We start from the raw sequence: 27,107 nt of genomic DNA, 5'->3' as shown, positions 1-27,107 counted from the left end.
CCCCTCTTGGTCGATTCTTTCAACCAGTCATCACGGTTGTTTTGAATGATACATATCGCATCGCTCCACGACTGGGCGCATCAAGCTGTCCTAATGGCTGCCATTACCGCTGGTCCCTTTTTAATCCATAAATATCCTGACTAAGCCCATTGGTGACGAACCTGGATAAACACCAACTATCCAGCTATCTCGATAACACGTGGTTATGACGAATTTCTGGCTCCACTGTCTGAGGAAGATAGATTTGTTTTTGATGTCTTCTCTCTATTGTGGAAGCTATCAGACACAGCCATCACCAATCAATTCAGGAAGTATTTCGCCAACCTAGGCAGAAGCGACCTGACCCGAATTGCCACGACCAAAAAGTTACTGAGCGCCGTGACACCCGGGATTCGACGAGTATTGTAAGCAATCGTCACAAAGAACCTCTATCACCACACCACCTGGCCCAGCCCTAGTCGACAGGTGTCATAAGTTTTGGCACCTCCGAACATGTTCCACCGAACCTTCTTAAGGCTTCGATGACAGCGCGGTCCTTGTCACAGAGATCTTTATACTCCAACCTAGAATACTGTTCTTTGTGCGATCGCACCTGTCGTTCCCTTCTTGCCAGCTCTTCGATAGCCAAGTCGAGAGGAGTGGAGGAAAACGTGACCCTCATTCTATCTTTGCCATGGAACTCATACGTTTGGCGACAATAGAGTTTGTTCGGGTCGGCCCTATGCCGTAAGATAGTGCTGGTGGAGAGGTGCATGCCCCTACGTGCGAACTGGTGTAACATAGTGAGCCCATCCTGGTTTGCATAGTTGATGATATTCTGGATCCTGTCAGCGTCACTTAGGGATAATACGTGTTTTTCAAGCAGTCCGGCCACCGCATTGTCATGTACACATTCCAAAGGCTTGTCGCGCTCGGCCAGTGATGTCCATAAACTTCGCCCATACTCCGATGAACCCACCGACTCATCAATATCCTCCATGTTTGCTCCGTTTGAGAGCAAGGTGTCGACAACACCAGGCGAGCGTCTAGCCACAATAACTGGTGTCACCGTGATGCACAATTTTCTCCTGTGGTTGACATCTGCTCCGCGCGACAATAAAAGCTCGACACATGGTATGCCATATTTGTCGTTACCTGTGGGGAGATAATGGAGCGCCACGGCTCCTTGCTCGTCCTCAGCGTTTGGGTTGGCACCATAATCCAATAGCGCCTCCACAATGTCCACATCGCCAAGCGTCATGGCTAGCATTAACGGAGTTTGATTCACCATGTCAGTAAAGCGGTAGCTTTGCGACTTGGATGTTGTAGTCGTTGTCAGGAGATCAAAGTTGCCGCCGAGTTCTTGCACAATTTCAGCAATTTGTCGAAGCCCTTGTCGCGCCTCCTCCCGAGTTCCTCTGAAAGGTACGGATGAAAAGACGTTGCCAAGCCGGGTTCTGCGTTTGTAATCTGCGCTGTGACGGTGAAGCACGGCGAAACCCTCCTCGTCTACAGCGTTGATGTTGATGGTTTGCTTGCGAGATGAGCGTATCAGGTGAAATAGAAAAGGATCCCACTGCATTGCGCTCAGATCCAGCGATGATAAGCCCATGGGCTTGATCTCCGGAACTGAGTATGGTTCCTGGTTTGGGCCTCCGAATTTGTTCGTAAATCGGACCCGACTATCGAATGTGTAAGGGTTGGATCCATCCCGCACGAGCACATCTGCCCCGTGGTTGAAAAGAGCACTGATAGCTACCCTGCTTGAAGTGACGACGGCCCAGTGTAATGGCGTTCCTGCTGGAAGTACAAAGGGATAGTGCCAAAAAGGAAGCTCGTCTCGTGCAGTTGCGTCTATATCTGCACCACGAGAGAAAAAGTGGGCAACTGCCTCATCCTGAAAGTTTTCATCAAAGCAGAACAGCCAGTGTAAACAGGTAATTCCAAATGTTGTGCAAGGCCTTGCGGGATCGGCACCATAATCCAAGAGTTTCTTTGCGATCGCCCAGCAGCCACGCGCAGAGGCAAGATATAAGGCAGTTTCGCCATTCGATGTGAGAGATTCGATGTCCTCTCGAGCAGGAGTTTCGAGATATTCCCCCATTTGTTCAACGGTTCCACAAGCCGCCAATCGATGAAGCGTCGTCCAGCCAGGCAATTCCGGCTCATCTGATTTCGCGGCGTAAATGCGCTCGTTGTTGTGAAAATAGAACCAGTTATAACCCCCCGAATTTTGAAACTGCTCAATGCTGGCGGAAAATGCATCGTGATCAAGCTTTTGCAGCTCTGACTTTCCAAGCACGCTGCCATCGGCGACCGCACGTTTGAGCCATGCTAAATAATGTCGTTGGATTTCTTCGGGCTGGTCGATCTCGTAGTAGCGGTGTATTGTGCCTATCATGGATTGCGCATTTTTCGCGCCAAGGCTTGCTGCATTGCAAAGCAGGCTCAATACTGTAGCATCGGATACGGTAGTCCTTATCCGAGCTGGTAAGATGTAGGAAGAGATCAAAATAGATCTGTCTGTCGACGCACTCACGTCCATGCAAAATAGATGAAAGCAGATCTTTGGCGTAGTAGCTTGCGAAAGGGTTCGGCTCCCAACTTTCGTATTTCGGTTTGCGGAAAGGGTCGTATAGCTTTGCTAGATTCTCCAGATCTAGATTACCCGCTCTCTCGTCCCATTGTGAAGCCGAGATCTCTTCAGCATGAGCGACGAGGCGGTTTTTGTTGGTTTCTCCGTCGGGAAAGAGCGGCAAGAGAGTCATCGCGCGATTAAGGGGCTCCGGTTCAAGGCACTGGCTGACTGCGCCGTGTAGCACAGAATATCGCTCCGATCCTATCGCGTCCTTGTTGTTTTCTAATTCTTGTAGAGCAATTTGTTGTCTTGATGTAACGCCCCGCTGACTTGGAATGTCTCCAGAATACAAGAGCACACTCCAGATGACTAGTCCATAAGAGTAGTTATTGGCCCGCGGAATGTTTCTTCGGGTCATACCAAGTCCAGCTTCAACCTCTGGGACTTTCTACCCTGCCGTGCCTCCAAGACGGACCTGATTATCGGCTAATGTATTGTCATCGAGAGACAGCCCAAAGTCCGCAAGCTTCGCTATGAATCTCCCGTGTTCTTTGAAGAGCAGTACATTCTGAGGCTTCAAGTCTCCATGCACTAAGCCGCATCTGTGAAGTTGGTCAAGACCAGCCGCCACATCCACACAGAAAATGTACTTCGTTACTGTTGACGTGGAACTGTCATGGGTTTTTAAAAACGCGGCTAGATCATATGATGCGATGTCCATAACGAGCGTCAGAGGAGAATGATATGCGGATCTTTCCGAAGACTACGCTAATAGTTTCGCGATGTTCGGGTGCTCCCTCAATTGTGGATCTGTGAAAGCCAGAATTTCCAGCCAGATGGTGTGGAGATGTTTCTGCGCTTCAGGGTCCGCGAGGCTGAACTTCGAAAACAAATCCTGTGAGAATTTTGGCTGTTTGACTGCGACATCGTACGAAGAGATTGCGCCAGGACGGCTCCCAGTAGGAGCGCTAAAGAACGTACTTTCGCGATACACAGCAAATTGCGCTCCTTGTCCGAGGAGTACTCTTGTAGAGTCAGTCTGCAAGGTGCTCACCGGACCGGGTAATCCGGATTTGCGGAGCAGGTCAATCACGACTTGAACAGACGTTCTCCCTTCAGAGGCAGAGGCCAATGATGCTAATCCGTCTAGAATGTAGCTCGACGTAGGGCCTGGTCTTTGCCGTGACGGCCTGAGACTTGGTTCGAAGTTTGACCCCGATCGAGCAAATGATGTGCCCTCTTCGTGATCCATTTCATGTGGAGACGTGTTGAACACGAAGCTATTCCCAACGGCTAGCAAAACAATATGACGTTGGAGATTTTGGAAAGAAGTAACTGAGGGCGGCTCTCTCCAGGCAGCGACGGTTGATGCTAGCCTTACGGCATGGAGTCAACAGCGAATATAGGCGCCCCACAGAAGCGGCTCTCACCACACCCCAACAAACCACCAACTTATCTAATAATAATATTCGTGCTTATAGGTTCCTAAAGGCATTCCTGTACCTATAGTAATAATAAATAGGTAGAAATACCACAGTATTATAGTATTAGGCCAAAAGTTTTGCTTTCAGCGCGAAATTTGGTAGATATTTCGCCCTTGACTCTACCATATCTGCTGCCTGCGAGGCGGTGTTCTACGGATCCGGTACTCCGGCCTCCTTATTTCTTAATGTACATAGAGCTTGCCTCTCATTTCTACCGGCATTTCTGATCCTCTCTTTAATGCCGTTATTATTTCAGAGTGGATTGCTATCACAGTTCAAAAAGCCAAGTCAAAATGTTACAGTTCTAGGGTTAACGTACTCTATAAGCGAGCGGCCCACCTAAGCGAGTGGCCTACCTTATAAGCAAATCGCAACATTAAATGCAAATTGCTCTACAACGCCAATAGATATTAACTTAATACGACCTGCAGTCTAATCTACAACAATTTCCTTATCTTTTTAACACGTACGAGAGTTATGTCCTGTCTCGCCGCAGCGCCTGCAGCGCGCCTGCTGCTGTGCACTTCCACCCGGGCGCCTCCTATTTTAACGCATTTCGCCCTTAATTTGTTTATTAGCTTCCTTTTAAGCAATTATATTAGAGCCCTATACCTTTATTAGAACTTCTTACCTCTAAATTTACTTTTTTTTACACTTTCTATACTTTATAGCGGCCTTATTCGCCTTTTAAAGGCTTATAACCTAATTATACAATAATACAGCCCTATATATTTGCATCTTAGCGCCTTTAATAAGTAAATTAAGCAACTTAAGAATTATAGTAGGAGAGCTATATTAATATATTTAAATGCAATTATAAATTAAAGCTAATTAAGAGCCTAGCTTAAAAGTATTACTTAGTGTTTTTAATTCCTATTAAGCCTTTATAGCAGAAGGTAATAGTATATAAAGTATAATATTAAGCTTTAAAAGCTATTAGGAGTATAGCTAAGGAAAAGGTTATATTACTCTTTATAAATAAGTTGTTAAATACTGCTTTAAAAGCTGGTAGGAACTTAAGCTTTATAATATAGTTAATATAGTTACGCGCTAGATCCTTAATTTAGCAACTGTACGCTTTTTTTAACGGTGTAAAATAGCCTATATTAAGCGGCTGTAATAGATATAAGGTATACGGCGGTATATATAGCGTAATAATATTATTCTCCTTATAAAGCTCTTTAAATTTAAGCAAGTTATAGCTTTTATAACTATTTAAAATAAGTAAGCAATATACGCCTATAGTGCGGTCCTTTATATATATATTAAAATATTGCAGCTATATAATACTAAGCTTATTTATTATCCAGCTATTATTACTTACTGCTATAGCCTAGTCTAGTAGTATATTACTGCCCTTATACTATATAAAAAGGTAGTATTTACCCGCAAGGATAATAAACGGCGGGATTGCCTACTTATAAGTATTAATAGCCTTAATTATAGTAGCCTACTTATAATTACCTAGTTATATAGCTTTTAGTTAATTCTATTTCTTAGAGCCTGTAATAACTACTTCTATTAAAATAACACCTATCTAAAAGCCGGTTTTATTAAAGTTATAAAAGTTGTTATCTATAATACTATACTTCGCCTTTATATTATATATAAGCTTAAACTATAGTATAATAATCCTTAGATCTTTATATATTATTATTATTAAATTCTATTACGCTGGTGTAGCTCCCGTTAGGGTCCATGCAGCTGTTCTATCTAGGCTAGTTTACAAGGAGAAACCGCTTGCTGCCATGCAGCGTTCGGATGAAAACCTCGTCCTCTGCGGTGTATAGCGCTGAGCGCTCTTCTTATTTTGTATAGCTATTGGGGACACGTGGTAGGTCTGTTAAGTCCGCCACGGAATAAGCCATCATGATGCGTCGTCCTAAATCCGTCCGGGTTTGTGGTCGCCCTCCTAGGCGCGGGTTGAGTTGATTCCGGAGTGGTTGGCTGGTTTAGGGTTAGCGTGAGGGCACGCGTGCTGTTGTTTCGCGCGCGTGCCCTTCGTCAAAGCGTTGGGTAGAATTGAATGATGGTGATGATAGTGTATGGGAGTTGGTGCCGTGTGGGTTGCAATATATGCGGGGCTGCGGTAAACGGTAGTGTACAGCTGTTGGGTGGGCGCGTGGTGTAGGTGGCGATGGCGCTGTGCGTGCGTGCGTAGTGTGTGTGGTGTGCGTAGTATGCGTGGTATGCGTAGTATGCGTAGTGTGCGTAGTATGCATAGTTTGTGAAGAATAGGGTGTGGAGGGCCTACGTCTCCGCCTCTGCCATCTCTCTGGCCATCGAGAGGTATGGCAGGATGTCCGTCCTTTGGAGGAGCCATTGGGCCACGGCCTTTCTTCCTTTCTGGCTTCTGTAGAGCTGTTCGTACGTCCTTGTCCTGGCCTTCTGGAACAGTTCGCCCCTGCCCTTGATGTGCCTTCCGCAGCTTATTACAACGTGTCTTGGGGATTGGAGGCTATGCCCGCAAGGGCATGCCGGCGTTGGGTGGCCGGGCACTCTCATACGGTGGAGGTAGCCGTTGAGCCCTATATGCTCCGTCCGTAGGTTCGTGATAATTGTGCTCTCTACCTTTGTGAGCCCTTTGTGTAGCGCCTCTTGTTGTTTGCTCCATTTGGTATTAAGTGCTGGTGTTGGGGGTCCTCGGCGTGGTTCTCTACGATGTGCTTCCTATTCCTTCTTCCACTTCTCTTCGTATTCATCCTGGATCATGCCACGTCTTGTGCGCCTATGGGATTCTTCTGATTCGCCTTCGTATCGTGCGGCTAGCCGTGAAGCCTTCGCCGCGAGCTTGCGGAGTTCGTCGCGCCTGCTTGGGCCGTACCGTGGTGTTCCTTTCGGCCTGTATTTGGCACGAACCGTTTCTCTTATGCGGCTGCATTGGGTTTCAATGTGCTCTCGAGCTGGCCCCTCGCGTGTGCGGTCCGCATAGGCCACCATAAGTTCCTCCATCTTCAGCCGGAGCGGGGGGCATGATGTCTCGTGCTCCATCACCCTAATGTTTGTTGTCTTGTATGCCCCTGAGATAGCACGAAGGCACTGGTTCTGTGCTGTTTCGAGCTGTTTAATCTTTGTCTTGCTAATCTGCTCTTTCATGCCCGGCGTAGTGTACCAGGAGGTGCATCCGTACGTGATAGCAGGCCTAATAATCGCCGAGTATATTATGCGTGTCTTCCGGAAGCTCGCGCCCTATAAAATATACTATAGCGCGTAATAAAGGCTGTTTTCTATTTATCTCCTAGTTTAATACGTACGCGGTTAAAAGCGGAAATAATATCTAGCTTAGTATACTATTTAGCCTTATAAAGGCAATTAAGCGTTTCCTAGATAATAGGAAATAGGTACTAATTTTTAACTATAATAGCGTTAAGGCCTTAGTAATTAACGCAGAAGCAGTATATTCTATCCGGTTTTTTAACTAGAAGCACTAGTGCGTATATAAAAAAGTTGCTATTTTTAATAAAGCTCTTACTAAGCAGCTTCTATAGCTTATTATATATAATATAGTTCTTTTCTTCTAATATAGTATAGGTTTTCTATTTTAGTAAAAAGAATTCTAGTTATAAAAAAATAGCGTAATTATATTCCTAGTAAGAGGGAAAGTTTTCTACCTTTTATCTAAACTATATATCTATCTAGGGGTGGAAATATTTATTTAGGTAAGTATAGAGCTCTTTAGGTAAATATATCTTCTATTTCTTTATAAACTTATTATATTTATTAATAGAAAGGGCGTAGAGTCTAAGCGTGCTATTATCCTCCGGTATACTAATAACGTGCCCGATCGCGGGCGTATTAAATAAGAAGTTATCCGGTGCAGGTATAAACTCCGGTCTATAGATCTAAATAAGGTTTTTAGGCTTAGCGTATTAAATATAGCGTTCTATTAGACTAATAAATATCGCGAATAAAAATATAGACTAAAGCTTAGCTAGTCCAGCAGGCTGCGCAGCACCTTTATAATAGATTTTTGCGGGTATACTATTACTATAATAGTAAAGATTATAACACTATAATTAATAGAAATAAAAGCTTTTTTTAATAAAGTCGATTTCCGGGTTATAAGTTTTATACTAGTTAGTTCCTAGAACTATAGGTATATATCTTAGGTTAGTAATATAGCAGACTAGCTATTCTATATAAAAACCTATAGTAATATTAATAATTGCGGTATAAGTAATAAACTGGGAAGAATTAGAGTTGTTAATATAGATAAGATAATAAGGTAAATTAAAAGGAATTTAATAAATTTTATATTTGCGCGTAAATAATTAATTAATAAAAAAGGATATTATACTATTATTAGAGAGAAAATAAGTATAAATAGTTTAATTACTATCTAAAACTATAGAATAAGAAAGTAAATACTAACTACTTTTCTTCGGCTAGAGCTTTATAATATTATGCTAAGTATAGGTAATTGCTATTATAGAAATATAAAGTTCCGGCTAACTTTTCTTATTCTTAATATACTTAAGTACTTCCTATAGCTAGAAAAAAGTATTAAGCTATAGAAGAGGTTCTATAGTTTTTTTTATTCTATAGTTTTTTAGTATTCTATATTTAGTACCCCTATAATAGCTTTTATATAGTTTCTAGGCCTTTTTATATAGAAAGTTATCTAAAGTAGAAACTAAGTTACTATACTTAAAGAAAGCTAGTATAGAATAGAGGGTAGATAATAGGGTTAATAATAGGGTAGATAATAGGGTATTTTTATAATTAATTATAAGGGGTTTTTAGGCGTAACTATACTTAAGAACTACTTATTTTCCTAGCCGGAAAATATAGTATTAGTAGCGTAGAAAGGAAAACTGCTAGTTATTTAGATAGAAAAGTTCTAAAAAGAATAGTTATTATTAGTAGCATAGTAGCTAATATAATAGCAATAGTTATAAGCGCCGGCTTAATAAGTCTATTTTTTATTCTTTAGAAAAAGCTTACTAATACTCTAAATATAGGCTAGCTTATTCTCTAGCTTTATAGCTTATAGGCGCTGCTTAGTACTAGGTGCAGCTATAATAGTATAGGTGCGCGGGGCGCTTAGAGCAGTTATAGTACTAGTAGTTATAGTAGTAGTTCCTAGTATAAGCGTGGATAAGTATTTTCTATAGCCGCGGCTGCGGCTATAAGTAGATTAAGTAGCTGTTATTATAAATAATACAGTAGTTTAATAGGGCTGGAATATAAAGGTATTATATTGCTTAGATTATTAGAAAGCGGCGTTTTATATATCTAAGGTATAGATATATTATATAAAATTATTAAAATAGTAATATATAATACTATTAACTAGTTTAAATTATAAGTATAGTATAAGTTACTTATAGAACTAGTAGATAAGCTCTGCTTACTTATAGTTAAGGTTGCTAATAATATTAAGAAAGCAGTTATAGAAGATAGTAAATAAGTTAGTGCCTATACAGAGAGTTTTAAGCTATATAAAGGCCTTAGCCTTAATATTATACTTACTATAGCCCTTATCTAAAAAGCGTAGAGCCTTAGTCTTATTATAGATAATATATTAGCGGCGCTGTGCCTATATCCGCTTAAATAGTTTACTAGCTAGAATGCTTTTAATATAATTAAGCTTAAAGTTATCCGTTTTATTAGGGTATATATAGCAAATTTTAGCAAGAACCTTACTACGCTAAATAGAATAGCTGTTAATATCTATTCTATTAAATATAGCTAGGTCTAGCCAGCGGTAGCTAGGCTATTAAGAAGTTAATAATAGAGGTTAAGTATATAGCAAGGTGCGGCTATTATAGGAGCTACTGTTATTATAATATTAGTTATTATAATACTTACTATATAGAAAGGGGGAGTAATAAACCTAGTTGCCGCTAATATATATAGTAGCCTTAGGTGGAGTATATTCTAGTTTAGTATAGCTATTATTACTATAATTATAGTTATTAGGCCTGCTAGGGGACTATCCTCCGGCCCTGCTATTTATCCGCTAATAGTTAATATTATTATTGCGCTGTCTATTTTTATTAAAATAAATAGGTTTTTTAGAAGTCTTAATAGTATTACGGCTTAAACAGTAAAGCTTACTGCACAGCGTAATACGTAATATTAGGACCCGGCGAGAGGCCTTATTATAAGGGCCTATGCGAGCCTTAGCAGGAGTATACCTGCCGACCGCCGCCCTGCCTCCTTATAGCTTCTTAAGCTACGTTTTATTATTTAACCCGCCTGCCTGCCGTGTATTATAGAACACGTAGTAAATTTAGTTATTACTTTTACCTACCTGCCCGAGCTAGCTAGGGCAATCCTGCCGCCCGAAACCGTGATATTATATAGCTCCTTACCTACCTAGCTATCTACCTGCACCGCCGACCTAATATCCTACCTTTTTCCCCTAGTTCTGCCGGATAGCGAATCCGCGTTCGCCGCCTATATTACTAACCACGTATATAAATAGTATAAGTACTGCCGCTAAATATACGAATATATTAATACCGCCTAGGAAAGCCTTACTAAAAACTACTAAGCCGCACTCCGTATATAAGCCCTGGAATTGGAAATTAAGGAATATAAATAATAGAACAACTAACTAAAGGTATAATTATAAGCTGTCCGTAAATACCAGAAGAAAAAGATAAAAAAGCTTACGGATAAACTAGCTTTAGCCCTTGCTAAAAGATAGAAAGCAATTAATATAGCTATACCTACCGTCCGCACCGCCCTGTAAACCCTAATACTATAAGTACTAACTAAAGGAAATATAGCTAATATAGTATAAACGCCTCCGTCTACTTCTAATATATCTACTACCTCTGCCCGGCTTTCTAAGAAACAACCTAACCCTAATAAGTTTACAGGTAACCGAAAAAACCTCTGCTGCTTCCTTTTTTAAATCTATAAAAAAATAACTATTAACCGAGACTACTTTCCTAACCCCTAAAGCCGAATATCCTATATAAATAGTTATCTAAGTAGAAACCTATACGCCTAAGTTCTGCTGTATATTATAAAAGAAAACTATTAACTACCTAATTTTAAAGCTATTCTAGGACTTTTAGAATAAGTATATAGAAACCCTAACTAAGTCCGCAACTCCCGCACTAAACTATTCCGCCTCCGCTAGAATAATAAAGAATTTAGTATTTTTCTTACTAAATTCTAACGCCTAGCTTTAGAAAAAGAGCTTTTTAAAAAAGCTCTACTAACCCTTTTAGAAAAAGCTGTTAACCGTAAACTAAAGGAAATACTACTCTACTATAAACCCTCTAGCAGGGAGTACTATATATTTACAAAGTTCCTTTAAAACCTAAATAACCGCCGCAAATAATATAAAGTGTTTACTACTGCAACCCTAAAAATATATACTAATATAAATTAAACCTATTAGGAAACACCTGTTCCTATAGGAATATAAACTGCTATACCCTAGTTATTACTAAAAGTATCCAGCGCTATAAAAATTATAGAAGTCTCCGGAAACCTAATAGATTTTTTAAGAGGTTGCTTAACTTAATATAAAAGAAAGAAATATTACTATTATAGATCTAAGAAATACTTTATCTATAACTACCCTTAGCCTAATAAACACTTTATCCGCTCCCGCCCTGTTTATAAAAATATATTCTTCCGGAGCCCTTTACCGCCTTCTACTAAATATAGAACCCGGATACTGCTAAAACCTGCTTTTCCCCTATTTTCTGCTTTAATAAAAGGATTAAGCCTAATATAGGTTATAGCTAGGCTTATATACCGCGCACTATATAAGTATCCGCTGCTGCTATTTAAAGGATAACTATTAAAGAGAAATAGGTTATAAAAGCTAACCTGTTAATTATACCTATATATTTAGAATACTAGGGCTAGAGTATTCTAGCGTATAGTATAATTAATAGTAGCTATAAAGGGAAAGTGCTAGTTAATAAAAACTAGGTAAAGTATTACTATATCCTAATAATTCCGCTTAAGTACCCTTTTTACCTAAAACTGGCCGATAGAGGTAATTCTAAAGCAGGTAAAGTAACCTATACTATTTAGGTTTAATTACGGATAAATAAATATTTAGAGACTGTTTAAATAGGGGTAACTAAACTAAGTTATTACCTAATTATTCTAGAAATCCTATAGCTACGCCTGTATAATCCTGTACTAGACTAGTCCCGCAATACGCTATAGTTTATAAGCTAGTACTGTTATAAATACTATAATATACCGCAAAGAGCAATATATATATAAGGAATTGCTAATATTCTAAAAAAGAACTGCCTGGAGTACCTGCCGCCTGCACTAAAAAACCTAGAAAGGAAAAATATAGCACCTGTTTCCTTATGCGTATATAGCGCCTACCTATAAAGAGAATATAAACTCTTCTCTATATTACTAGATAATATTAACTATATCCTATCTAAAAAAAAGGGCTTTAACCTAAACTGCCTGCCTAAAAAACTATAAAAGTTTACTAATATTTTTTCGCCTAAAAATACTAACTGCCTGCTACTATACCGCCCGTATAACTATAAAATTAAGTTAGAAAAAGGAAAAACGCCCTTTTTTAGACCCTTATACCTAATATTCTATAATAAGCTAATAGCTCTAAAAGAATAGGTAGCAGATAATCTAAAGAAAGGATTTATCCGCCCTAGCTCTTTGCCTGCCGCGTTACCTGTGTTATTTATAAAAAAGCCTAGAAAAGGCCTCTGCTTCTACGTTAACTACTAAGCGCTAAATACTATAATAGTTAAGGACCGCTACCTGCTACTATTAATAAAGGAAACCTTAAGCAACCTAAAGAGGATAAAGTACTTTATAAAAATTAATATTATATCTGCCTTTAATAACCTATATATAAAAAAGGGTTAAGAATAGCTTACTATATTCTAAACCCGACTAGAACTGTTTAAAACCTTAGTAATACTGTTTAGGCTTACTAGAGCCCCTATAATATTCTAATAATTTATAAATAATACTCTATAAGAGCATCTTAATATTTTCTATACTAAATACCTAGAGTATATCTATATTATACTAAAACTGCTATAAAAAGTAGAACTCTACGTAAAGATTAAAAAATATAAGTTTTTTACTAAAGAAATAATATTCCTAGGTATTATTATAGGAGCTAATAGCCTGTAAATAGACCTAGAAAAGATTAAAGCTGTAATAAACTAGGAGATACTAACTCGCCTAACTAATATATAAGCTTTTATAGGATTTAGAAACTTTTACCGCTAATTTATTAGAAACTTCTTAAAAATTATTGCTCTGCTAGTATACCTAATAAAGAAGGGCGTTGCCTTTATATAGAATACTGCCTGTTAGAAAGCTTTTACTAAATTAAAAGAAGCCTTTACCTCTGCACCTATTCTAGCACTGTTTAACTAGAATAAGCCTATTATTATAGAAATAGATATATCTAATTATATTTTAGCTGGCGTTTTATTATAGTATAGAGACGACGGAATCCTGCGCCCTATTATATTCTTTTTAAAGAAGCACTTAGTTGCAGAATACAACTATAAAATATATAATAAAGAACTGCTTACTATTATTTAATACTTTAAAAAATAGAGACTAGAGCTTAAAAGCGCCGCCTTACCTATTAAAGTTATTACTAACTACTTTATAATAATAAAACTACTAAACTACCGCTAGGCCTGCTAGTCTAAATTTCTGTCCTATTTTAACTTTAAAATTATATATTAACCCGGAAAACTTAGGGTAAAGCCCGATTTTCTAACTAGGAGGTTAGAGAACCTGCCTAAGGAAAAGGATAAATATTTCTGCTACTAAAGCTAGATAATTCTAAAGAAATTAAACTTTAAGAATAAAATAGAAAAGAAAACTATAAAAAAAGTAACCTTTAAAAATAAAGCTAAAATAATAGCTTTAGCACCCGTAAGGACCCGGTAAGAAGGCTTATTGCTAACTCCCCTAGATAATACCCCGCAAGATAAATAAGAAACTAAGGAAGATATAGAACTACCCTTTATAATTGCCGCCCTGCTAAAAATAGTATATAAAGAAAACCCTGTCCTGCTATTAGTTCTAAAAGCCTTAGAAAAAGAATACTACTATTATATAAAGCTTATATTAGCTAAATACTAGAAAAAAGGTGGATACCTATACTATCGGAACTGCCTATATATACCCGACTATAATAAACTAAAAGTAGAACTTCTGCGTATATACTACAGGAACGCTATTACCGGCTACTCTAGAAAATCTAAAATATACAGCCTAATAGCCCGCAGTTACTACTAGCCCGGAATACTACCTTATATAGACTATTAGGTTAGGAACTGCTAGATATATAAAAGAACTACTCTATTATAAGAAGCCTACTAGGGTATTCTAAAGCTGCTGCCTATTCCTAAAAAAGCCTGGCGTAATATATTAATAGATTTTATTACGCACCTGCCGCGTAGCGGAAAGCATAATATAATCCTTATTATAGTGGACCGCCTAACTAAGATAAAATACTTCCTTGCCTGTAAAGGGACCTGCAACGCGGAAGATATTATAAAACTTTTCCTAAAGAATATCTAGAAACTATACAGCCTGCCTGCCTCTATTATATCTAACTAAGGGCCCCAGTTTATAGCTAAATTCTGGAGACACCTAACTAGCCGCCTAAGGATTAACTGCCTACTATTAACTGTATACCACCCTAAAACCGATAGCTAGACCGAGAGAGCTAACGCTGTCCTGGAATAGTACTTACGGGCATATATATCCTATTTGCAGGATAACTAGGCCGAATAGCTGCCTTTAGCTAAACTGTTAATTAATACTGTAAATTCTAAGAGCACCCGTATCTCCCCCTTCTTTGCAAACTACGGCTTCCACCTATATCTAGGTTTTAAGCCGGTTGAACTGTCAACCCGCCCGCCTGCTAGAGACGCTGAGCGCTTTGCCAAGCATATAGAAGAGATTCTGGAACATCTAAAGTCTGAACTTACTGCCTTCTGTGCCCGATATAAGGATAATGCAAACTGTAACTGTTGCCCTGCTTGTAACTATTAAGTTAACAACTTAGTATAGTTAAATGCTAAGAATATTAAGACCCTCCGCCCCTAGAAGAAGCTAGATTGGAAGAATCTTGGACTGTTCCGCGTAGAAAAGGTCGTCAGCCCTTACGCATACCGCCTAACCTTACCGGAGAGCATGCGCAACCACAACGTCTTCCACGTTAGTTTACTAAGACCTGCCGCAAATAATCCGCTGCCCGGCCAGCGTCAAGAACCACCGCCGCCAGTTGAAGTTGAAGGCTTGGAGGAGTGGGAAGTCGAGGAAGTTGTCGACTCTCGATGGGAGCGTTGCGGTCGTGGCCGCCCCCGCCTGAAGTACACGGTGAAGTGGACCGGATACAACGAAGTCACAGAAGAGCCCGCTGACTATCTGGAACATGCCGAGGAAGCTATCCGGTCGTTCCATCGCCGTTACCCTGAAAAGCCCGGTCCTTAGGCCTCAACGGAGTTCGGCCGTAAGGAGGGGAGTACTGTCACGGCTTGAACGGTGAAGCTTGCTGCACAGCGTAACACGTGATGTTAGGACCCGGCGAGAGGCCTTGTTGCAAGGGCCTATGCGAGCCTTGGCAGGAGTATACCTGCCGACCGCCGCCCTGCCTCCTTGTAGCTCCTTGAGCTACGTCTTGTTATTCAACCCGCCTGCCTGCCGTGCATTATAGAACACGTAGTGAATTCAGTTATTACTTCTACCTACCTGCCCGAGCTAGCTAGGGCAATCCTGCCGCCCGAGACCGTGACAAATAGCAGGCTTAGACTATTATTATTATTAGAGGTTATACGTGTGCAACTTAGCAGCTTAGAGGTTAATATTTGCTTAATTAAGGCTGGTTTTTAAGGTAGTAATCTCTTTATCTATTTTATTATACTTAGTATATAGCTGGTCCGATATTGCCTTCTATTCCTTTATAGCGACCCTATACTTATTAATGCAGATTATAGTGCTCTCTATAAGAGAGTGTAACAAGCGGAAGGCTAGGCAGGGGTTCTAATTAATCCACGCCTGGAGCTGTATAGAGTTCTGGAACTGCGTAGCCCCTATTTATTTAATAAGGGCGTTAATGTCGTGCAAATCAAGGAGGAGGTCCAGGCTGATGTGGTTCTCGCCGTCCGGCTGGGAATCGCCTGCGATAGTAGTGGGCTCCTAAGTGTCCGGGTAGGCATTTTTAATAACGGTGTTGAGTATTTCACTAATGCGTTTGCGCCGCTTGTTGTTGCAATTCTTCTCGCGTGAGGATGATCGAGTGAAGAGCACCTGTGGTACTCCATCTCCATCGTCGTCCTCGAAGATATCATCTTGTGTGTTGTAACCGCCCTGGTGACCAACTCCCCTAGCACCTTGTGGAATGTTGGAGTTATGGAGTTGCCCACTGCCGGGCGTATCGAACTGGTCGGGCATATCTGATTGCTTGTGATGAGGCCTAGGCTTCATGCGAGTGTAGGAAATGAGTGAGTGAGTGAGTGAATGAGAAGAGGAAACGTGTTAGTGGGAGAGGTTAGTGATTGTATGGCCAATTCTCAAGGCCAGCGGCACCTGTATAGGTGCGCGCGCGCACGGCGGTACAGCCGTGCGAGAAGAAATTGAGGTTTCTGTGTTTCTGAGTTTCAAAGAACGACGCAACCTAGTGTCAGGTTCGTGGCTGGAAAAGGGTTGTATTGCTATTAACGAGGTTGCGTGGAGAGAAGAGAGGCTCCGGCCACGAGCCTGCTATGTAGCGCGCGCCGGCAGAACCCCGGGCGGCGGAAGAACCCTCGGCCCGCGATCACGTGACGTCCGTGCACGTGATGACCTGCGGCCTCGATGACTACCAAGAGAATGCTAAGGAACGACGTGACATAAGGCAAGATTAATCTTAGGTATAAAACGGGGTTATTACTTCTAATAGGTAGTATTAAAGTCTTAAGTTAAATATAAGGTTTCTATTTATATAAAGGAGCGTTCTTATATATAAAAGCTCCGTTCTAAGAAACCTATACTTATTCCTAAATTGCTATAATTTAGTAATAATTCTGCACTTATTCCTAAATTGCTATAATTTAGTAATAATCCTGCACTTATTCCTAGATTACTATAATTTAGTAATAATTCTGCACGTAACCTTCTATTAGGTGCTGTCCCTAAATTATTTCTATCTACTAGCAATCTATAGGGGAATCCAGGATCCCTATTTAACTAACCCTTATTCCTCGAGGTCCTATAGTTCGTTCTTATATTATTAGTCTAATCTGCTTCCTTATCTCCTTAAGTGTCTTAGTATTTAGGTGGTTTATATTAGGGTTTATAATACTTCCCTATTCCTGAAATTATCTATAATAAATCCCTTATTTTTAGTCTATATATTCTTTTCCTTAAAGTGCTCTTCTATAATAAGGTATTTACAGTATATAATTTTATATCCTAAAAGGAATTAACTAGGCTCTATATTCTACTAGGGCGTAATAAGCTACTATTACGCCTTAATAAGGCATTAGATAATATCCTAGTACTTTAGCAACCCGTAAAGACCCTAAATAGCTGGGAGATTTCTTGCAACCAGCCTCTTCGGTACTCTATGTTGCTGCCCTGGGTTAAAGGGGTAGGGAAATTTCAAACTTTGCCTAAATCACCTCTCCCTATGCATAGAGACGTAATAGAGGGAAGGCCTTTAATGAAAATAGTAAGCTTAGCCCTACCTATTATTAGGAAGACGTAACATTAATGCAATGCATAGGCACTGTTAGCCCTAAAATGCAAAACCTTATAATAACGCACAGCGATATCCGGACGTTTGTAAAGCACTATCTCTCGCAACGCATTACGGTAGACACACAAGCTGTTGTGCGAGGCCTCTAGCCGCAGGACGCATTAATGCGAGCAGCTTGTACTATAAGTTGCTCGATTGATCCTCAACGGCCCCGACAGCTTACTCCAGAATAATCTGCATTAGTGAATAATTATCCTGCAGTCCGTAACCTGCTCCAAGAACGAAAGAGACTTAAACGTACCCTCCCGAATGCCATAAAACATCCAATGTATAAAAAGCATAATGGCAAAATCAACCAGGAAAGACAGTTCCAGCGACGGGCCCTTCGTGAGGAGATCAAGAAACGCTGGGAATACGAGCAACCCTTGCGTGATGTTGAGCAGCAGATTGCCGGCATCGAAATTAAGGACGTCGTACAGCCTCAGTTTGCTATGCTCCCGGCACAGAAAAAGCTGGCTGACGCTATCATGGCCCCGCCGGGAGTCACTCTGGAAGCAGAGATACGCCGGCGCAATAGAGCCATCCAAGCCGTCACGGAATATTGTGGGGTTGAAGAGGGCGGAATGCACGCTGTTCGACTCCAACGATCGAGCGGTTGCATCACGCCACCAGGCAAGAGCAAATATGTGGACCTATCTGCACAAGCGCTGGAAGCAGCCAAGGTGTCTGTGTATAAAGAGACGAGGCCGAGGATATGTTTCGTTTGCCTGGGTAAAGAAAATCTGCCAACAGATGTGCGCATACACTTATTTTATACCTCGGGCGACCTCAGCAAACATTTCAAGAACAAGCACCTAGGAATTATGAGATGCGATCTTTGCCAGGTCAACCTGGACGACAAGATGCACTGGCAACGACATGCTCATGAGGTCCACGGTACTGTCTCGTAGGCGCTACGTAAATCTGCGCTGCTACACCTCTAACTAGATGTAAGTAGTATAATGCTAGTGGTAGATTGGCTTGAGTTGCCCTTGACGAGTATTCTTTTCAATATATTTTCATAACATGTGCCTTGTATGCTGATGATAGTGGGGTAAGGCGGCACGGGTTCTACAGCGTTCGTTGCAATTAGGTTGTGAAGCGCTGGTATCTAAATTTAGGGCTGCAGCATGGCTTGAAGTCAGCTGGTGTCTAAATTTAGGGCTAGGCTACCCCACACCTACCTGCTATCGCTCACTGCTCTGACAGACTAGATCTATCGCCGCACTATCTCCAAACGATGGCCAACAGGTATGTCCGAGACTTTAAACAAGCTCAAGAACCTTGCTAACGTCTTCAAAACATTTCTAGCCTATACTGCGATCGCTGTCGAAAGCATTCCCAAAGGGCCTCTTCAATACAGCAGCACTATAATGACTCGATTAGTCACAACCGGTGCCCCGTCTGCCCTTTTGATAGCAAGACTTGGGATAAGCTGCTTAAACACCATCAATCCACTTTGCATAGGACTGTGTGCATGGGTTGTGATAAGGGTAATGGGATAATATGGGATCCAGAAAGTAAAGAGTATCAAGATCATCTTAAAGAAGAAAACGTTTGCGAACAGTGCGGACAGCACTTTGAAAGCCCGAGCAACCTTAAAAACGTAAGATGATTACGACTTATTTTTCTCAGCCCTCTTACTAACAAGCTTAACTAGCACAAATTCGTTTATATGCCCCGCTCTCTCGAGTGTTACGGCTGTTATAAAACATATAAGACGTTTCCTTATATAATTCTTCATTTAGAATCCGGATACTGCAGCTTAGGAATTGACACGCTGGATCTTAACAAGACTGCGGTAAAGTGTTACTAATGGCAGCAGTTCATCAACGAGGACTATCAGAATGCGATGCTGAGTGGGCAAGATCTCCGCGATAAGTACAAAGAGCCAACTCCATTCCGATGCCTAGAGTGCGAGGAAGGTTTCTCAAAGCTCTCTGCTCTATTTCAACATGTATCAAGCCAGACCTGCGCATAAATACTCGGCTTAGGAGCGATTAAAACGCTAGTACAATGGTCAGAGATTTAGCATGGATAGTAGACCCTGTGATAAGCGCATATTGTTTCTACTGTACTGGACCGGCAATAAACCGGAAACTACTTATAAAGTCTTTATCGAGTTCTGAACAATTTCTTTACCGGCAGACTAATTACGTGGACTACACGTATTGTCAAGGTTCACTTCGGCTCCCGTGTCCAATACTGGTATGAGGGCTGGGAAACGCGTAAGTTGGTGGAGGCAGGTGGTGGACTGGAGGATTGAGACTGGAGGATGCGCTCGAGACCTACCTTCGTCCCGTGTTACATCCATGGCCGATACACCTGAAAGCTCAATCCGATTATCCATCCGTGTCCTCTACTTTTAATCAGCGACGTGTGAAAATAGTGAGATGACTAGTGTATCGAACGTTTTCGGCCAACCAACACTTTAAATAGCGTTGCGCTCAAAATACGCCGTCAGTTTCCCTTTTGGCACCCCTTGGCAAAATGCCCATGCATATCGTTCCATAAACTTGGCAACCCTATCGTCCATCGCTTGCATTGATCTCTGCTTCTGTTGTTCAATAGACAAACCCGACGTGGCCTCGAAATTTACCTGATGCTGTAACTTAACTTCGCCAACGGTGTGACCGAAGTCTATAGTGTCCAACACAATTCTAAATTCATTATCGGCTACCCAGGCTTTCCGCGTCGTGGAGAGAATTGCAATCCGCTCGAGTCCAAACGTTTCTTGTTCTGTGTATCCAATTCCCGTGAGATCCTTAATGCATTTTGAGATATCGCGAGGATCTAAAAGCTCCTCAAATCTCGAATTGGTGAAGTTGCCGCCCTTTTTGACCTTTGCCTCCCATTGTCCGTTCCGTTGCCTAACCCAAATGCCTGCTAAAGAGAGAAGGCTCGATCGATCGAAGTACTCGTTATGTATGATTCGCTGGCCTAGTGATTAAATGCTCTTGAACGGAGGGTTTCCGTTATTTGCGGCCAGTTCCTGCACTGCAAGCGAGCGGAATTTTCGCTCCACCTCGAGGATGGATATCGCCGGGAAGGTTCGTGGCATCACGGAGGGAGGTATTGATAATCTGTCATGAATTTAAACATCAAGGCCAAAAGGGGATATAATAAGACTCGGACTTACCTGTTTAAAGCTGCGATCCGGTTCCCTAACGAGTGGATCGCTGCCCTTAAGATTAATCGCAAGGCTGACTAATCGTGATCTACCGCGCTAACTACGAATGTCATGCGAAGCACTAGCAGGGGCTTAAAGGCTAGAATTGGGTATATTAAGAGACGAGACGAATCCTCAAGAAACGAGGATTTAGGTAGCTGTGGGGTTTTACCTATGGCTGCGGGCGAGGCACGTGCGATGCCCTTAGCGCGTATATGCTTTACGCAGAGCTATCCTTTGGGACACCTCTATCACAGCTTCACTATGGGCTCTTATCCCTCCTAACAGGCATAACATGGTAGCATTCGAGCCTTGAAGCCTCACTAGCACGTTGATAAGTCGTTATCAGCCCTGTGGCCGCCCTGGTTCATGCCACGCCGCCACGTTGATCGGTACCTTCCAATCAAAAGCGATATGATCCTGGTACATTCCTCAACGCCACCGGCGCGTCCCACATGACGAGGAAAATGTAATGTAACTTACATAATTGGTTCTTTTCGGAACGCTGTGGCTGCGGTAACATCCATCCCGGTGAGGCGAGCCGCCCGCCGTGCTGAGCCAAATTTCGGGTACTTCGTATTCATAGCAATTCAGACACTGCAAACATAAGGTAATTATCTCCTCATAGGTCCATTTGACAAACAGCTTTTGCAGCGTCCAAGTCACCGCTAAACCGCTCTATCCAGTATGTTCGGTCATGAATCAGGATAGCAACAATGATCCTTAGCTTTGAACAGTTCCATCATTGCTGATACGGCGGCGTGGCGGCGTGCAGAGTCGCTTTCCGGAATTCTTGGCACAAACGTCATCACGTGATCTGGATCGCTTCTCTTGGTTCGCTGAAACTTGAGACTAACCCACGCTTCGGTTGGTTCTGCGATCTACTCTTGTTGTTGTTACACCCTGCCACAGTCCTCCGTCACATCCTCCAACGAGACAGCTATGACGGATCTGCACGAGCTCATCAGTGATGGATGCTACCACCACTATCTAGCTGTAGAGTCCGATAACACCCTACCACAGTTCTCCATCGCATCCTCCAACGAGACAGCTATGACGGATCAGCACGAGCTCATCAATAATGAATGCTACTACTGTCCACCTGTAGAGTCTGTTGGCCCCCTTGTTAGACCGTATTTCGAGCGGTTGTTCCACCAGCCTTGTTCGAGTTGCCCTGTGGCAAAGCCCGATCCCGATCCTCTATTGTGCGACCAATGTCAACATCTACGAGTTTGGCACCTTTTGAGATGTGTGGATCACGAGTTAAGGCCAGAAAGGTTGCTTCCTTTGCCAATGATATTGCTGGAGGAGGCTGGAGAAATACGGTGCTCCTTCTGCCGTATCATCAAAGCGACGCTGACCAGCGCGTTTGATTTATTCCAATTGTTAGACATTCAAACCCAATTCCCTGTATTATATCTCAATCTAGATCCGCATGGAGGGCAACCGCGGGCTTCCGAAGGCATACACCTGGCCGATATCTCAGTCGATATGGAGACGACTGAAGGTGCCTCCGGCGGCATTCTGGGGGTCGGTGACTTACAGATTAGGGATCTGAAGCAAGGTATTCTTTCTTTTAACATCCAAAAAAAATTGCCGGTCTTACAAATGGCAGGCATTGATTTGCCCCAAGTCGAAGGGTTCGTCTCATGGAGAAGACTGAAATTAGCACTCGACGAATGCGAAGAGCACCACGTTCTCTGCCGAAGAGATAACGGAGCAGTTCTACCGAAAAATTTCAGAGTCATCGACGTGCGTCGTAGGTGCGTTGTTGAGACACGCAACGATCCTTTTGTCGCCCTGAGCTATGTATGGGGCTCAGCCAATTACCCCTCCTTCCTCACAGCGACTCGAGACACCATTCAAGCGATGATGAAACATGGCGGCCTGCCAGAACGACATGTTCCTCGAACAATTGAAGATGCCATGCTAGTATGTGAACAGTTAGGAGAGCAGTTTCTGTGGGTGGATCGTCTATGCATCCTTCAAGACGACGAAGAGGATAAGAAACGGCAGATCGATACCATGGGTGGTATTTACTCGGCTGCTAATTTCGTCATCATTGCTGCCTATGGAGATAACATGGACTATGGACTTAGTGGCGTACGCGTCGCTCGAGAGAAATTTCAACATTCAGTCGATATCTACGGATATCGATTCACAAACATCTTGCGGGAAAGACAAAACGATCCTCTCGCTGTCTGGTATACTCGCGGCTGGACTTATCAGGAAGGTGCCCTCGCAAGGAGGCGGCTTTATTTTACCAACAGCCGAGCGTACTTGGAGTGTGGATCATCGACCTTCCACGAAGACCGATACAACCAGGAGGTTGGCTTAAAGAAGCACCTATCGGATGGCCTTTATCTACCTTCTGATAAATCACGTTTTCAAGCCTTTTCTCGCCATCTCCGAATGTACACATCCAGAATGCTGTCGTATCGATCGGACGCAAACAATGCTTTCAAAGGAATATCCAACGCTCTGTATGGCCACAGAGGGAATTTCATTCAAGGTCTACCCCTGGTCCAATTTGACCAAGCTATGCTCTGGTGGTCGCTGGATGGGCGATCCTCACTTTCTCCTGGAGAAGGGACGCTTCAGGTGACGCCTACCTGGACGTGGCTGTCACGTATGTGCCGTGGAGATGCTATGAAGTATCATTCAAGAAAATTCTATGGAGCTCTGGCATTTTGGTACGACATCAGTGACTGTTCTTCAGGGTTTGTGCAGCGAAAACCGATCAACCTGATCCCCGAAACAGAAGTAGACGACGATTGGGCCCTAATTATGGCTAACGCAGTAAGCGAGGGGTGTACGTCAATTGATCCTTTGTCTTTGCGGCGCCATGACCAAGATTCCCGAACTTTTCAGGATACTTTCAACAGGTACTGGGTGACTTACAATGCATTCTGCGTCCAGGCTGCACAATGTGCCGAGCAATGCATTTCAGAGCAAGTCGAGAAGCCATTCGAGTTGGACCAAAGCGACAATATGGATATGAAATTCATCAATCGTGTGCTCATAATTACTCTCACCCAGAGCGCATTATTACGACTTGACTCAGACGATAAAATGCCGAGTAGGTACTCTGGGCCGGGCATATTCAACGAAGCGGCAGAGAAGATTGGTGGCCTTTGTGGACATTGTGAATCGCTCGTCAGAGAATTGCGTTCCGGAAGAGACCACAAGAGCACGAAGCACGAATTTATCGCCCTATCGTTGTCGGGGCACACCGGGAGATGGCTTATGGAAAGTGAAGAACTGCAAGTCAGGCGATATCACAATAACAAGGGCGACAAATTGCGTCATATACCAATTGTCAATGTGCTCTTGATCGGCTGGCGCGGTCAGTATGCGTATCGCCGGGAGCTCGGATGGATCTTCCTCAAAGACTGGGCAGAGGCACGCCGAGAGTGGAGGAGAATACCGTTAATATAACGAGCCATTTCGGCTGGGCGTGCTTGGACCCGCTAGGCTGTATTGAGGTGCGTGTAAAGGCCCGGAAGCCAATCCTTACTCGTTGGTCGTGCGGCGTTCCCACTGTGATACTAGTATGGGCTTATTGGTGGATTTATATAATCGTATCTCAAATAGTACTGAAAGAAGGCTGTTTGCAAACCAGACGACACGACAACAATCCTAGGGTAATGTTCAGTTGAAAAGCATCTCAACAGTCCTGGGATAGCCGAATTACAGGATTTGTAGGGTAAAGGAAATAATTCTAAAGACGAAGTACTGATGCTTTAGCTCGTGACACCGGGCGGCTCGCGACACCAGGACCCACATTAGTCTTACAGGAAGCGCAGCCGGTGCCAGGCCCTGGCTTGCCGGAGGAGCCTTGAGGAACAATGAGGAAGGACTTTAAGCTTGAGACTTGAGGATGGCGGCACTGGCTCCGGCCTCTGAGGCTTGAAGACTTGAGACGTGAGGTGCTGATTCGCCTCACAGTGGGTCTCAACCAGTAACGTTATAGGGACCGAAGGCTAAGAGAGAGTGTGGCGCAATTCACAGAGTGTAGCGTAAAAGTTACGTAAAGCTAGGCGACTTTAAGTTTCAGGTTTTAAGTTTGGCTGCTGAGATTTTGCCCCGATTTTGAGATTTTAACCCCGTATAGAGATTTTTCCCCCGCCAAGGTAATTATAGAATTTTATCGCTTTCTTCAACCTAGCCTATAACTATATTATCGTCGACGCTGCGAAATGCTCATCGTCGACACTATAAGATGCTTATCGTCAACACTATAAGGTACCTAGAAAATAGGTGTATCTAGGTGCTTATCTTCTTAATTAGCTAGTTGCTATAGGCTACTACCTAGGCTAAGACTAAGGGATATTGTTGACGATAAGCATCTTATAGAATAATTTATATATAAACGCTAGGTCGAAGAAAGCGATAAAATTCTATAATTACCTTAGCGGGGGGGAAATCTTAGACGGGGTTAAAATCTCAAAATCGGGGAGGGAAATCTCGAAATCGGGGAGGAAAATCCCGAAATCGGGGAGGAAAATCTCGAAATCAGGGGGGGAAATCTCAGTAGTTAGTTAACTATAGTATGATTTCATTACAAAATTAGATAAGCTACGCTAGTCGAAGCTAAGCGTTAGAAGTTCGGACTACCTTAGGCATAAATTTTAAAATTAATACTAATTATAATATAAAGCTTTATAATATAATATAACGTTGTATATATATAAAAATTAAAAAGGAAAGGCTTATAAAGCTATAGAATTAATTTATAATAATTTCGTAATTTTCAAATCGCTTAGAGCGCTTGCGCACGCGCTTTAGCCAGCTAAAGGGCTTTAGGGATATTTCCTCCTCTATATTAATTATTAGCGCTTATTATTATTATTATTATTATTAGGTTCTATTAGGCCGATTTAGTTCCCGTTAGGGTCTATACGGCAGTGCTATCTAGGTTTTATTTACAAGGGGAAACCGTTCGCTCTATAGCGGTCGGGTGAAAACCTTATTTTCTACAGTATATAACGCCTTGCGTTCCTTTTGTTTCTGCGCGGCTGTAGGGGACGCGTGGCAGCTCTGTAAGCATCACCACGGAGTAAGCCATCTTAATATATTCTCCAGGATCGATCCGGTGTCCGTAGGCCCTAGGTTCCAGGGTTGTACGGTGTCCAGAAGGTTAGTAAGGTCCGGGGTCCGCGTTAGGGCGCGCGTGCCCTTACCGTACGCGCGTGCCCTTTTTCTTAAAAGCCGAGGTATTAAATTAAAGGACAATAGGAAATTAGGGGGGTTGCCCTGTTGCGGGCGTGCCTGTGGCTATGCAATGTGCGTGCGTGCGTATAGTTCTGTTCTTAGGGCGTAGCTATACGAGTCGGCTGGCTGTATAGCCAGCTTTTCCGTTGCCATCTCTCTAGCTATAGAAAGGTAGGGTAGGAGGTCTATTTAGTGCAGGAACTATTGCGAAACGGCCTTATTTCCCTTATAGTCTTTATACAGCTGTATATATATTCTTATTCTAGCCTTAAAGAATATATTGCCTCTGCTATTACGGTGTTATTCGCAGTATATTACTATATACTTTAGAGACTATAGTATATACCCGCAGGAGCACGCAGGCGAAGGGTAATTAGGCACCCTTATACGGTGCAGGTATACGTTAAGCCCTATATATTCTGTTTATAGGAGCGTAATAATTAAGCTTTCTACTTTTATAAGCTTATAGTATTTAGTTGCCTAATTTTTATTCTATTTTATATTAAGGGCCGGCGTAGGGGGGCCCCTTTATTTCTTCCTGTAGGCCTTCTATTTATCCCTCCACTTTTCCTTATACGCTTTCTATATTACTCCTTATCTTAAAAGCTTATATAAGTTGTCTAACTGCCCTTTATACCTTAGGGCTAGTGCTATAGCCTTAACCGCGAGCCTCTTTAGTATATTACGCCGGCTCGGCTTATATTTAGGCGTTTTCCTAGGCTTATAGTATCTCCTAATAGTGTCTCTAATAGTGCGGCACGTGGTCTTAATATACTTTCTAGCCTAGCCTGCGCGCGTGCAGTCCGCGTACGCTACCGCGAGTTCTTCTAGCTTAAGCCTTAGGGGGGGGTAAAAGGTCTTATATTTAAGCGTCTTAATATCTATTGTTTTATACGCCCCTGTAATAGTATAAAGGCAGTAGTTCTAGGCTGTTTTAAGTTGTTTAATTTTTGCTTTGCTAATTTA

The 27,107-nt window shown here is 42.2% G+C and overlaps 7 protein-coding genes across 7 annotated transcripts; 3 read left to right on the top strand and 4 right to left on the bottom strand.

Annotated features, from left to right (window-relative positions):
• Positions 1-87: 87 nt before the first annotated feature.
• BDZ99DRAFT_496084 (ankyrin) lies at positions 88-2,975 on the bottom strand (the record flags this gene model as incomplete). Its single annotated transcript, XM_033723421.1, has 2 exons — positions 88-2,466; positions 2,519-2,975. 2 exons carry the CDS (start codon positions 2,973-2,975, stop codon positions 455-457), a joined length of 2,469 nt encoding a protein of 822 aa, XP_033579946.1. The 3' UTR covers positions 88-454.
• A 345-nt stretch (positions 2,976-3,320) lies between these two features.
• BDZ99DRAFT_517273 (uncharacterized protein) lies at positions 3,321-3,809 on the bottom strand (the record flags this gene model as incomplete). The annotated part of the gene is made up of 1 exon (XM_033725163.1): positions 3,321-3,809. One exon carries the CDS (start codon positions 3,807-3,809, stop codon positions 3,321-3,323), a length of 489 nt encoding a protein of 162 aa, XP_033579945.1.
• Positions 3,810-15,991: 12,182 nt separating this feature from the next.
• BDZ99DRAFT_460304 (uncharacterized protein) lies at positions 15,992-16,530 on the bottom strand. The gene has a single exon (XM_033719360.1). The coding sequence runs from the start codon at positions 16,432-16,434 to the stop codon at positions 16,180-16,182; it is 255 nt and encodes an 84-aa protein (XP_033579944.1). The 5' UTR covers positions 16,435-16,530; the 3' UTR covers positions 15,992-16,179.
• Positions 16,531-17,763: 1,233 nt separating this feature from the next.
• BDZ99DRAFT_437746 (uncharacterized protein) lies at positions 17,764-18,669 on the top strand (the record flags this gene model as incomplete). The annotated part of the gene is made up of 2 exons (XM_033717596.1): positions 17,764-17,853; positions 18,079-18,669. The coding sequence occupies 2 exons, from the start codon at positions 17,764-17,766 to the stop codon at positions 18,667-18,669; spliced, it is 681 nt and encodes a 226-aa protein (XP_033579943.1).
• Positions 18,670-18,842: 173 nt separating this feature from the next.
• BDZ99DRAFT_247045 (uncharacterized protein) lies at positions 18,843-19,741 on the top strand. The gene is made up of 3 exons (XM_033713643.1): positions 18,843-19,009; positions 19,070-19,364; positions 19,419-19,741. The coding sequence occupies exons 1-3, from the start codon at positions 18,999-19,001 to the stop codon at positions 19,572-19,574; spliced, it is 462 nt and encodes a 153-aa protein (XP_033579942.1). The 5' UTR covers positions 18,843-18,998; the 3' UTR covers positions 19,575-19,741.
• Positions 19,742-20,189: 448 nt separating this feature from the next.
• On the bottom strand, positions 20,190-20,819 carry BDZ99DRAFT_507124 (uncharacterized protein; the record flags this gene model as incomplete). Its single annotated transcript, XM_033724221.1, has 2 exons — positions 20,190-20,693; positions 20,757-20,819. The coding sequence occupies 2 exons, from the start codon at positions 20,817-20,819 to the stop codon at positions 20,190-20,192; spliced, it is 567 nt and encodes a 188-aa protein (XP_033579941.1).
• Positions 20,820-21,869: 1,050 nt separating this feature from the next.
• BDZ99DRAFT_517269 (HET-domain-containing protein) lies at positions 21,870-24,365 on the top strand (the record flags this gene model as incomplete). Its single annotated transcript, XM_033725162.1, has 2 exons — positions 21,870-22,491; positions 22,543-24,365. The coding sequence occupies 2 exons, from the start codon at positions 21,870-21,872 to the stop codon at positions 24,363-24,365; spliced, it is 2,445 nt and encodes an 814-aa protein (XP_033579940.1).
• Positions 24,366-27,107: the final 2,742 nt, after the last annotated feature.

This window comes from Mytilinidion resinicola (assembly GCF_010093595.1).
Source record: "Mytilinidion resinicola strain CBS 304.34 unplaced genomic scaffold BDZ99scaffold_5, whole genome shotgun sequence".
Classification (NCBI taxonomy): domain Eukaryota; kingdom Fungi; phylum Ascomycota; class Dothideomycetes; order Mytilinidiales; family Mytilinidiaceae; genus Mytilinidion; species Mytilinidion resinicola.
The sequence above is the reverse complement of the archived record's forward strand: the minus strand, read 5'-3'. Positions and strand labels throughout refer to the sequence as shown.

Bases quoted from the DNA above. Each gene is read 5' to 3' on its own strand.
- BDZ99DRAFT_460304 (XM_033719360.1), bottom strand. From the start codon at position 16,434: ATGCCCGACCAGTTCGATACGCCCGGCAGTGGGCAACTCCATAACTCC.
- BDZ99DRAFT_247045 (XM_033713643.1), top strand. The intron at 19,365-19,418 runs GTAAGATGATTA...AAGCTTAACTAG, and splicing joins GCCCGAGCAACCTTAAAAAC to CACAAATTCGTTTATATGCC.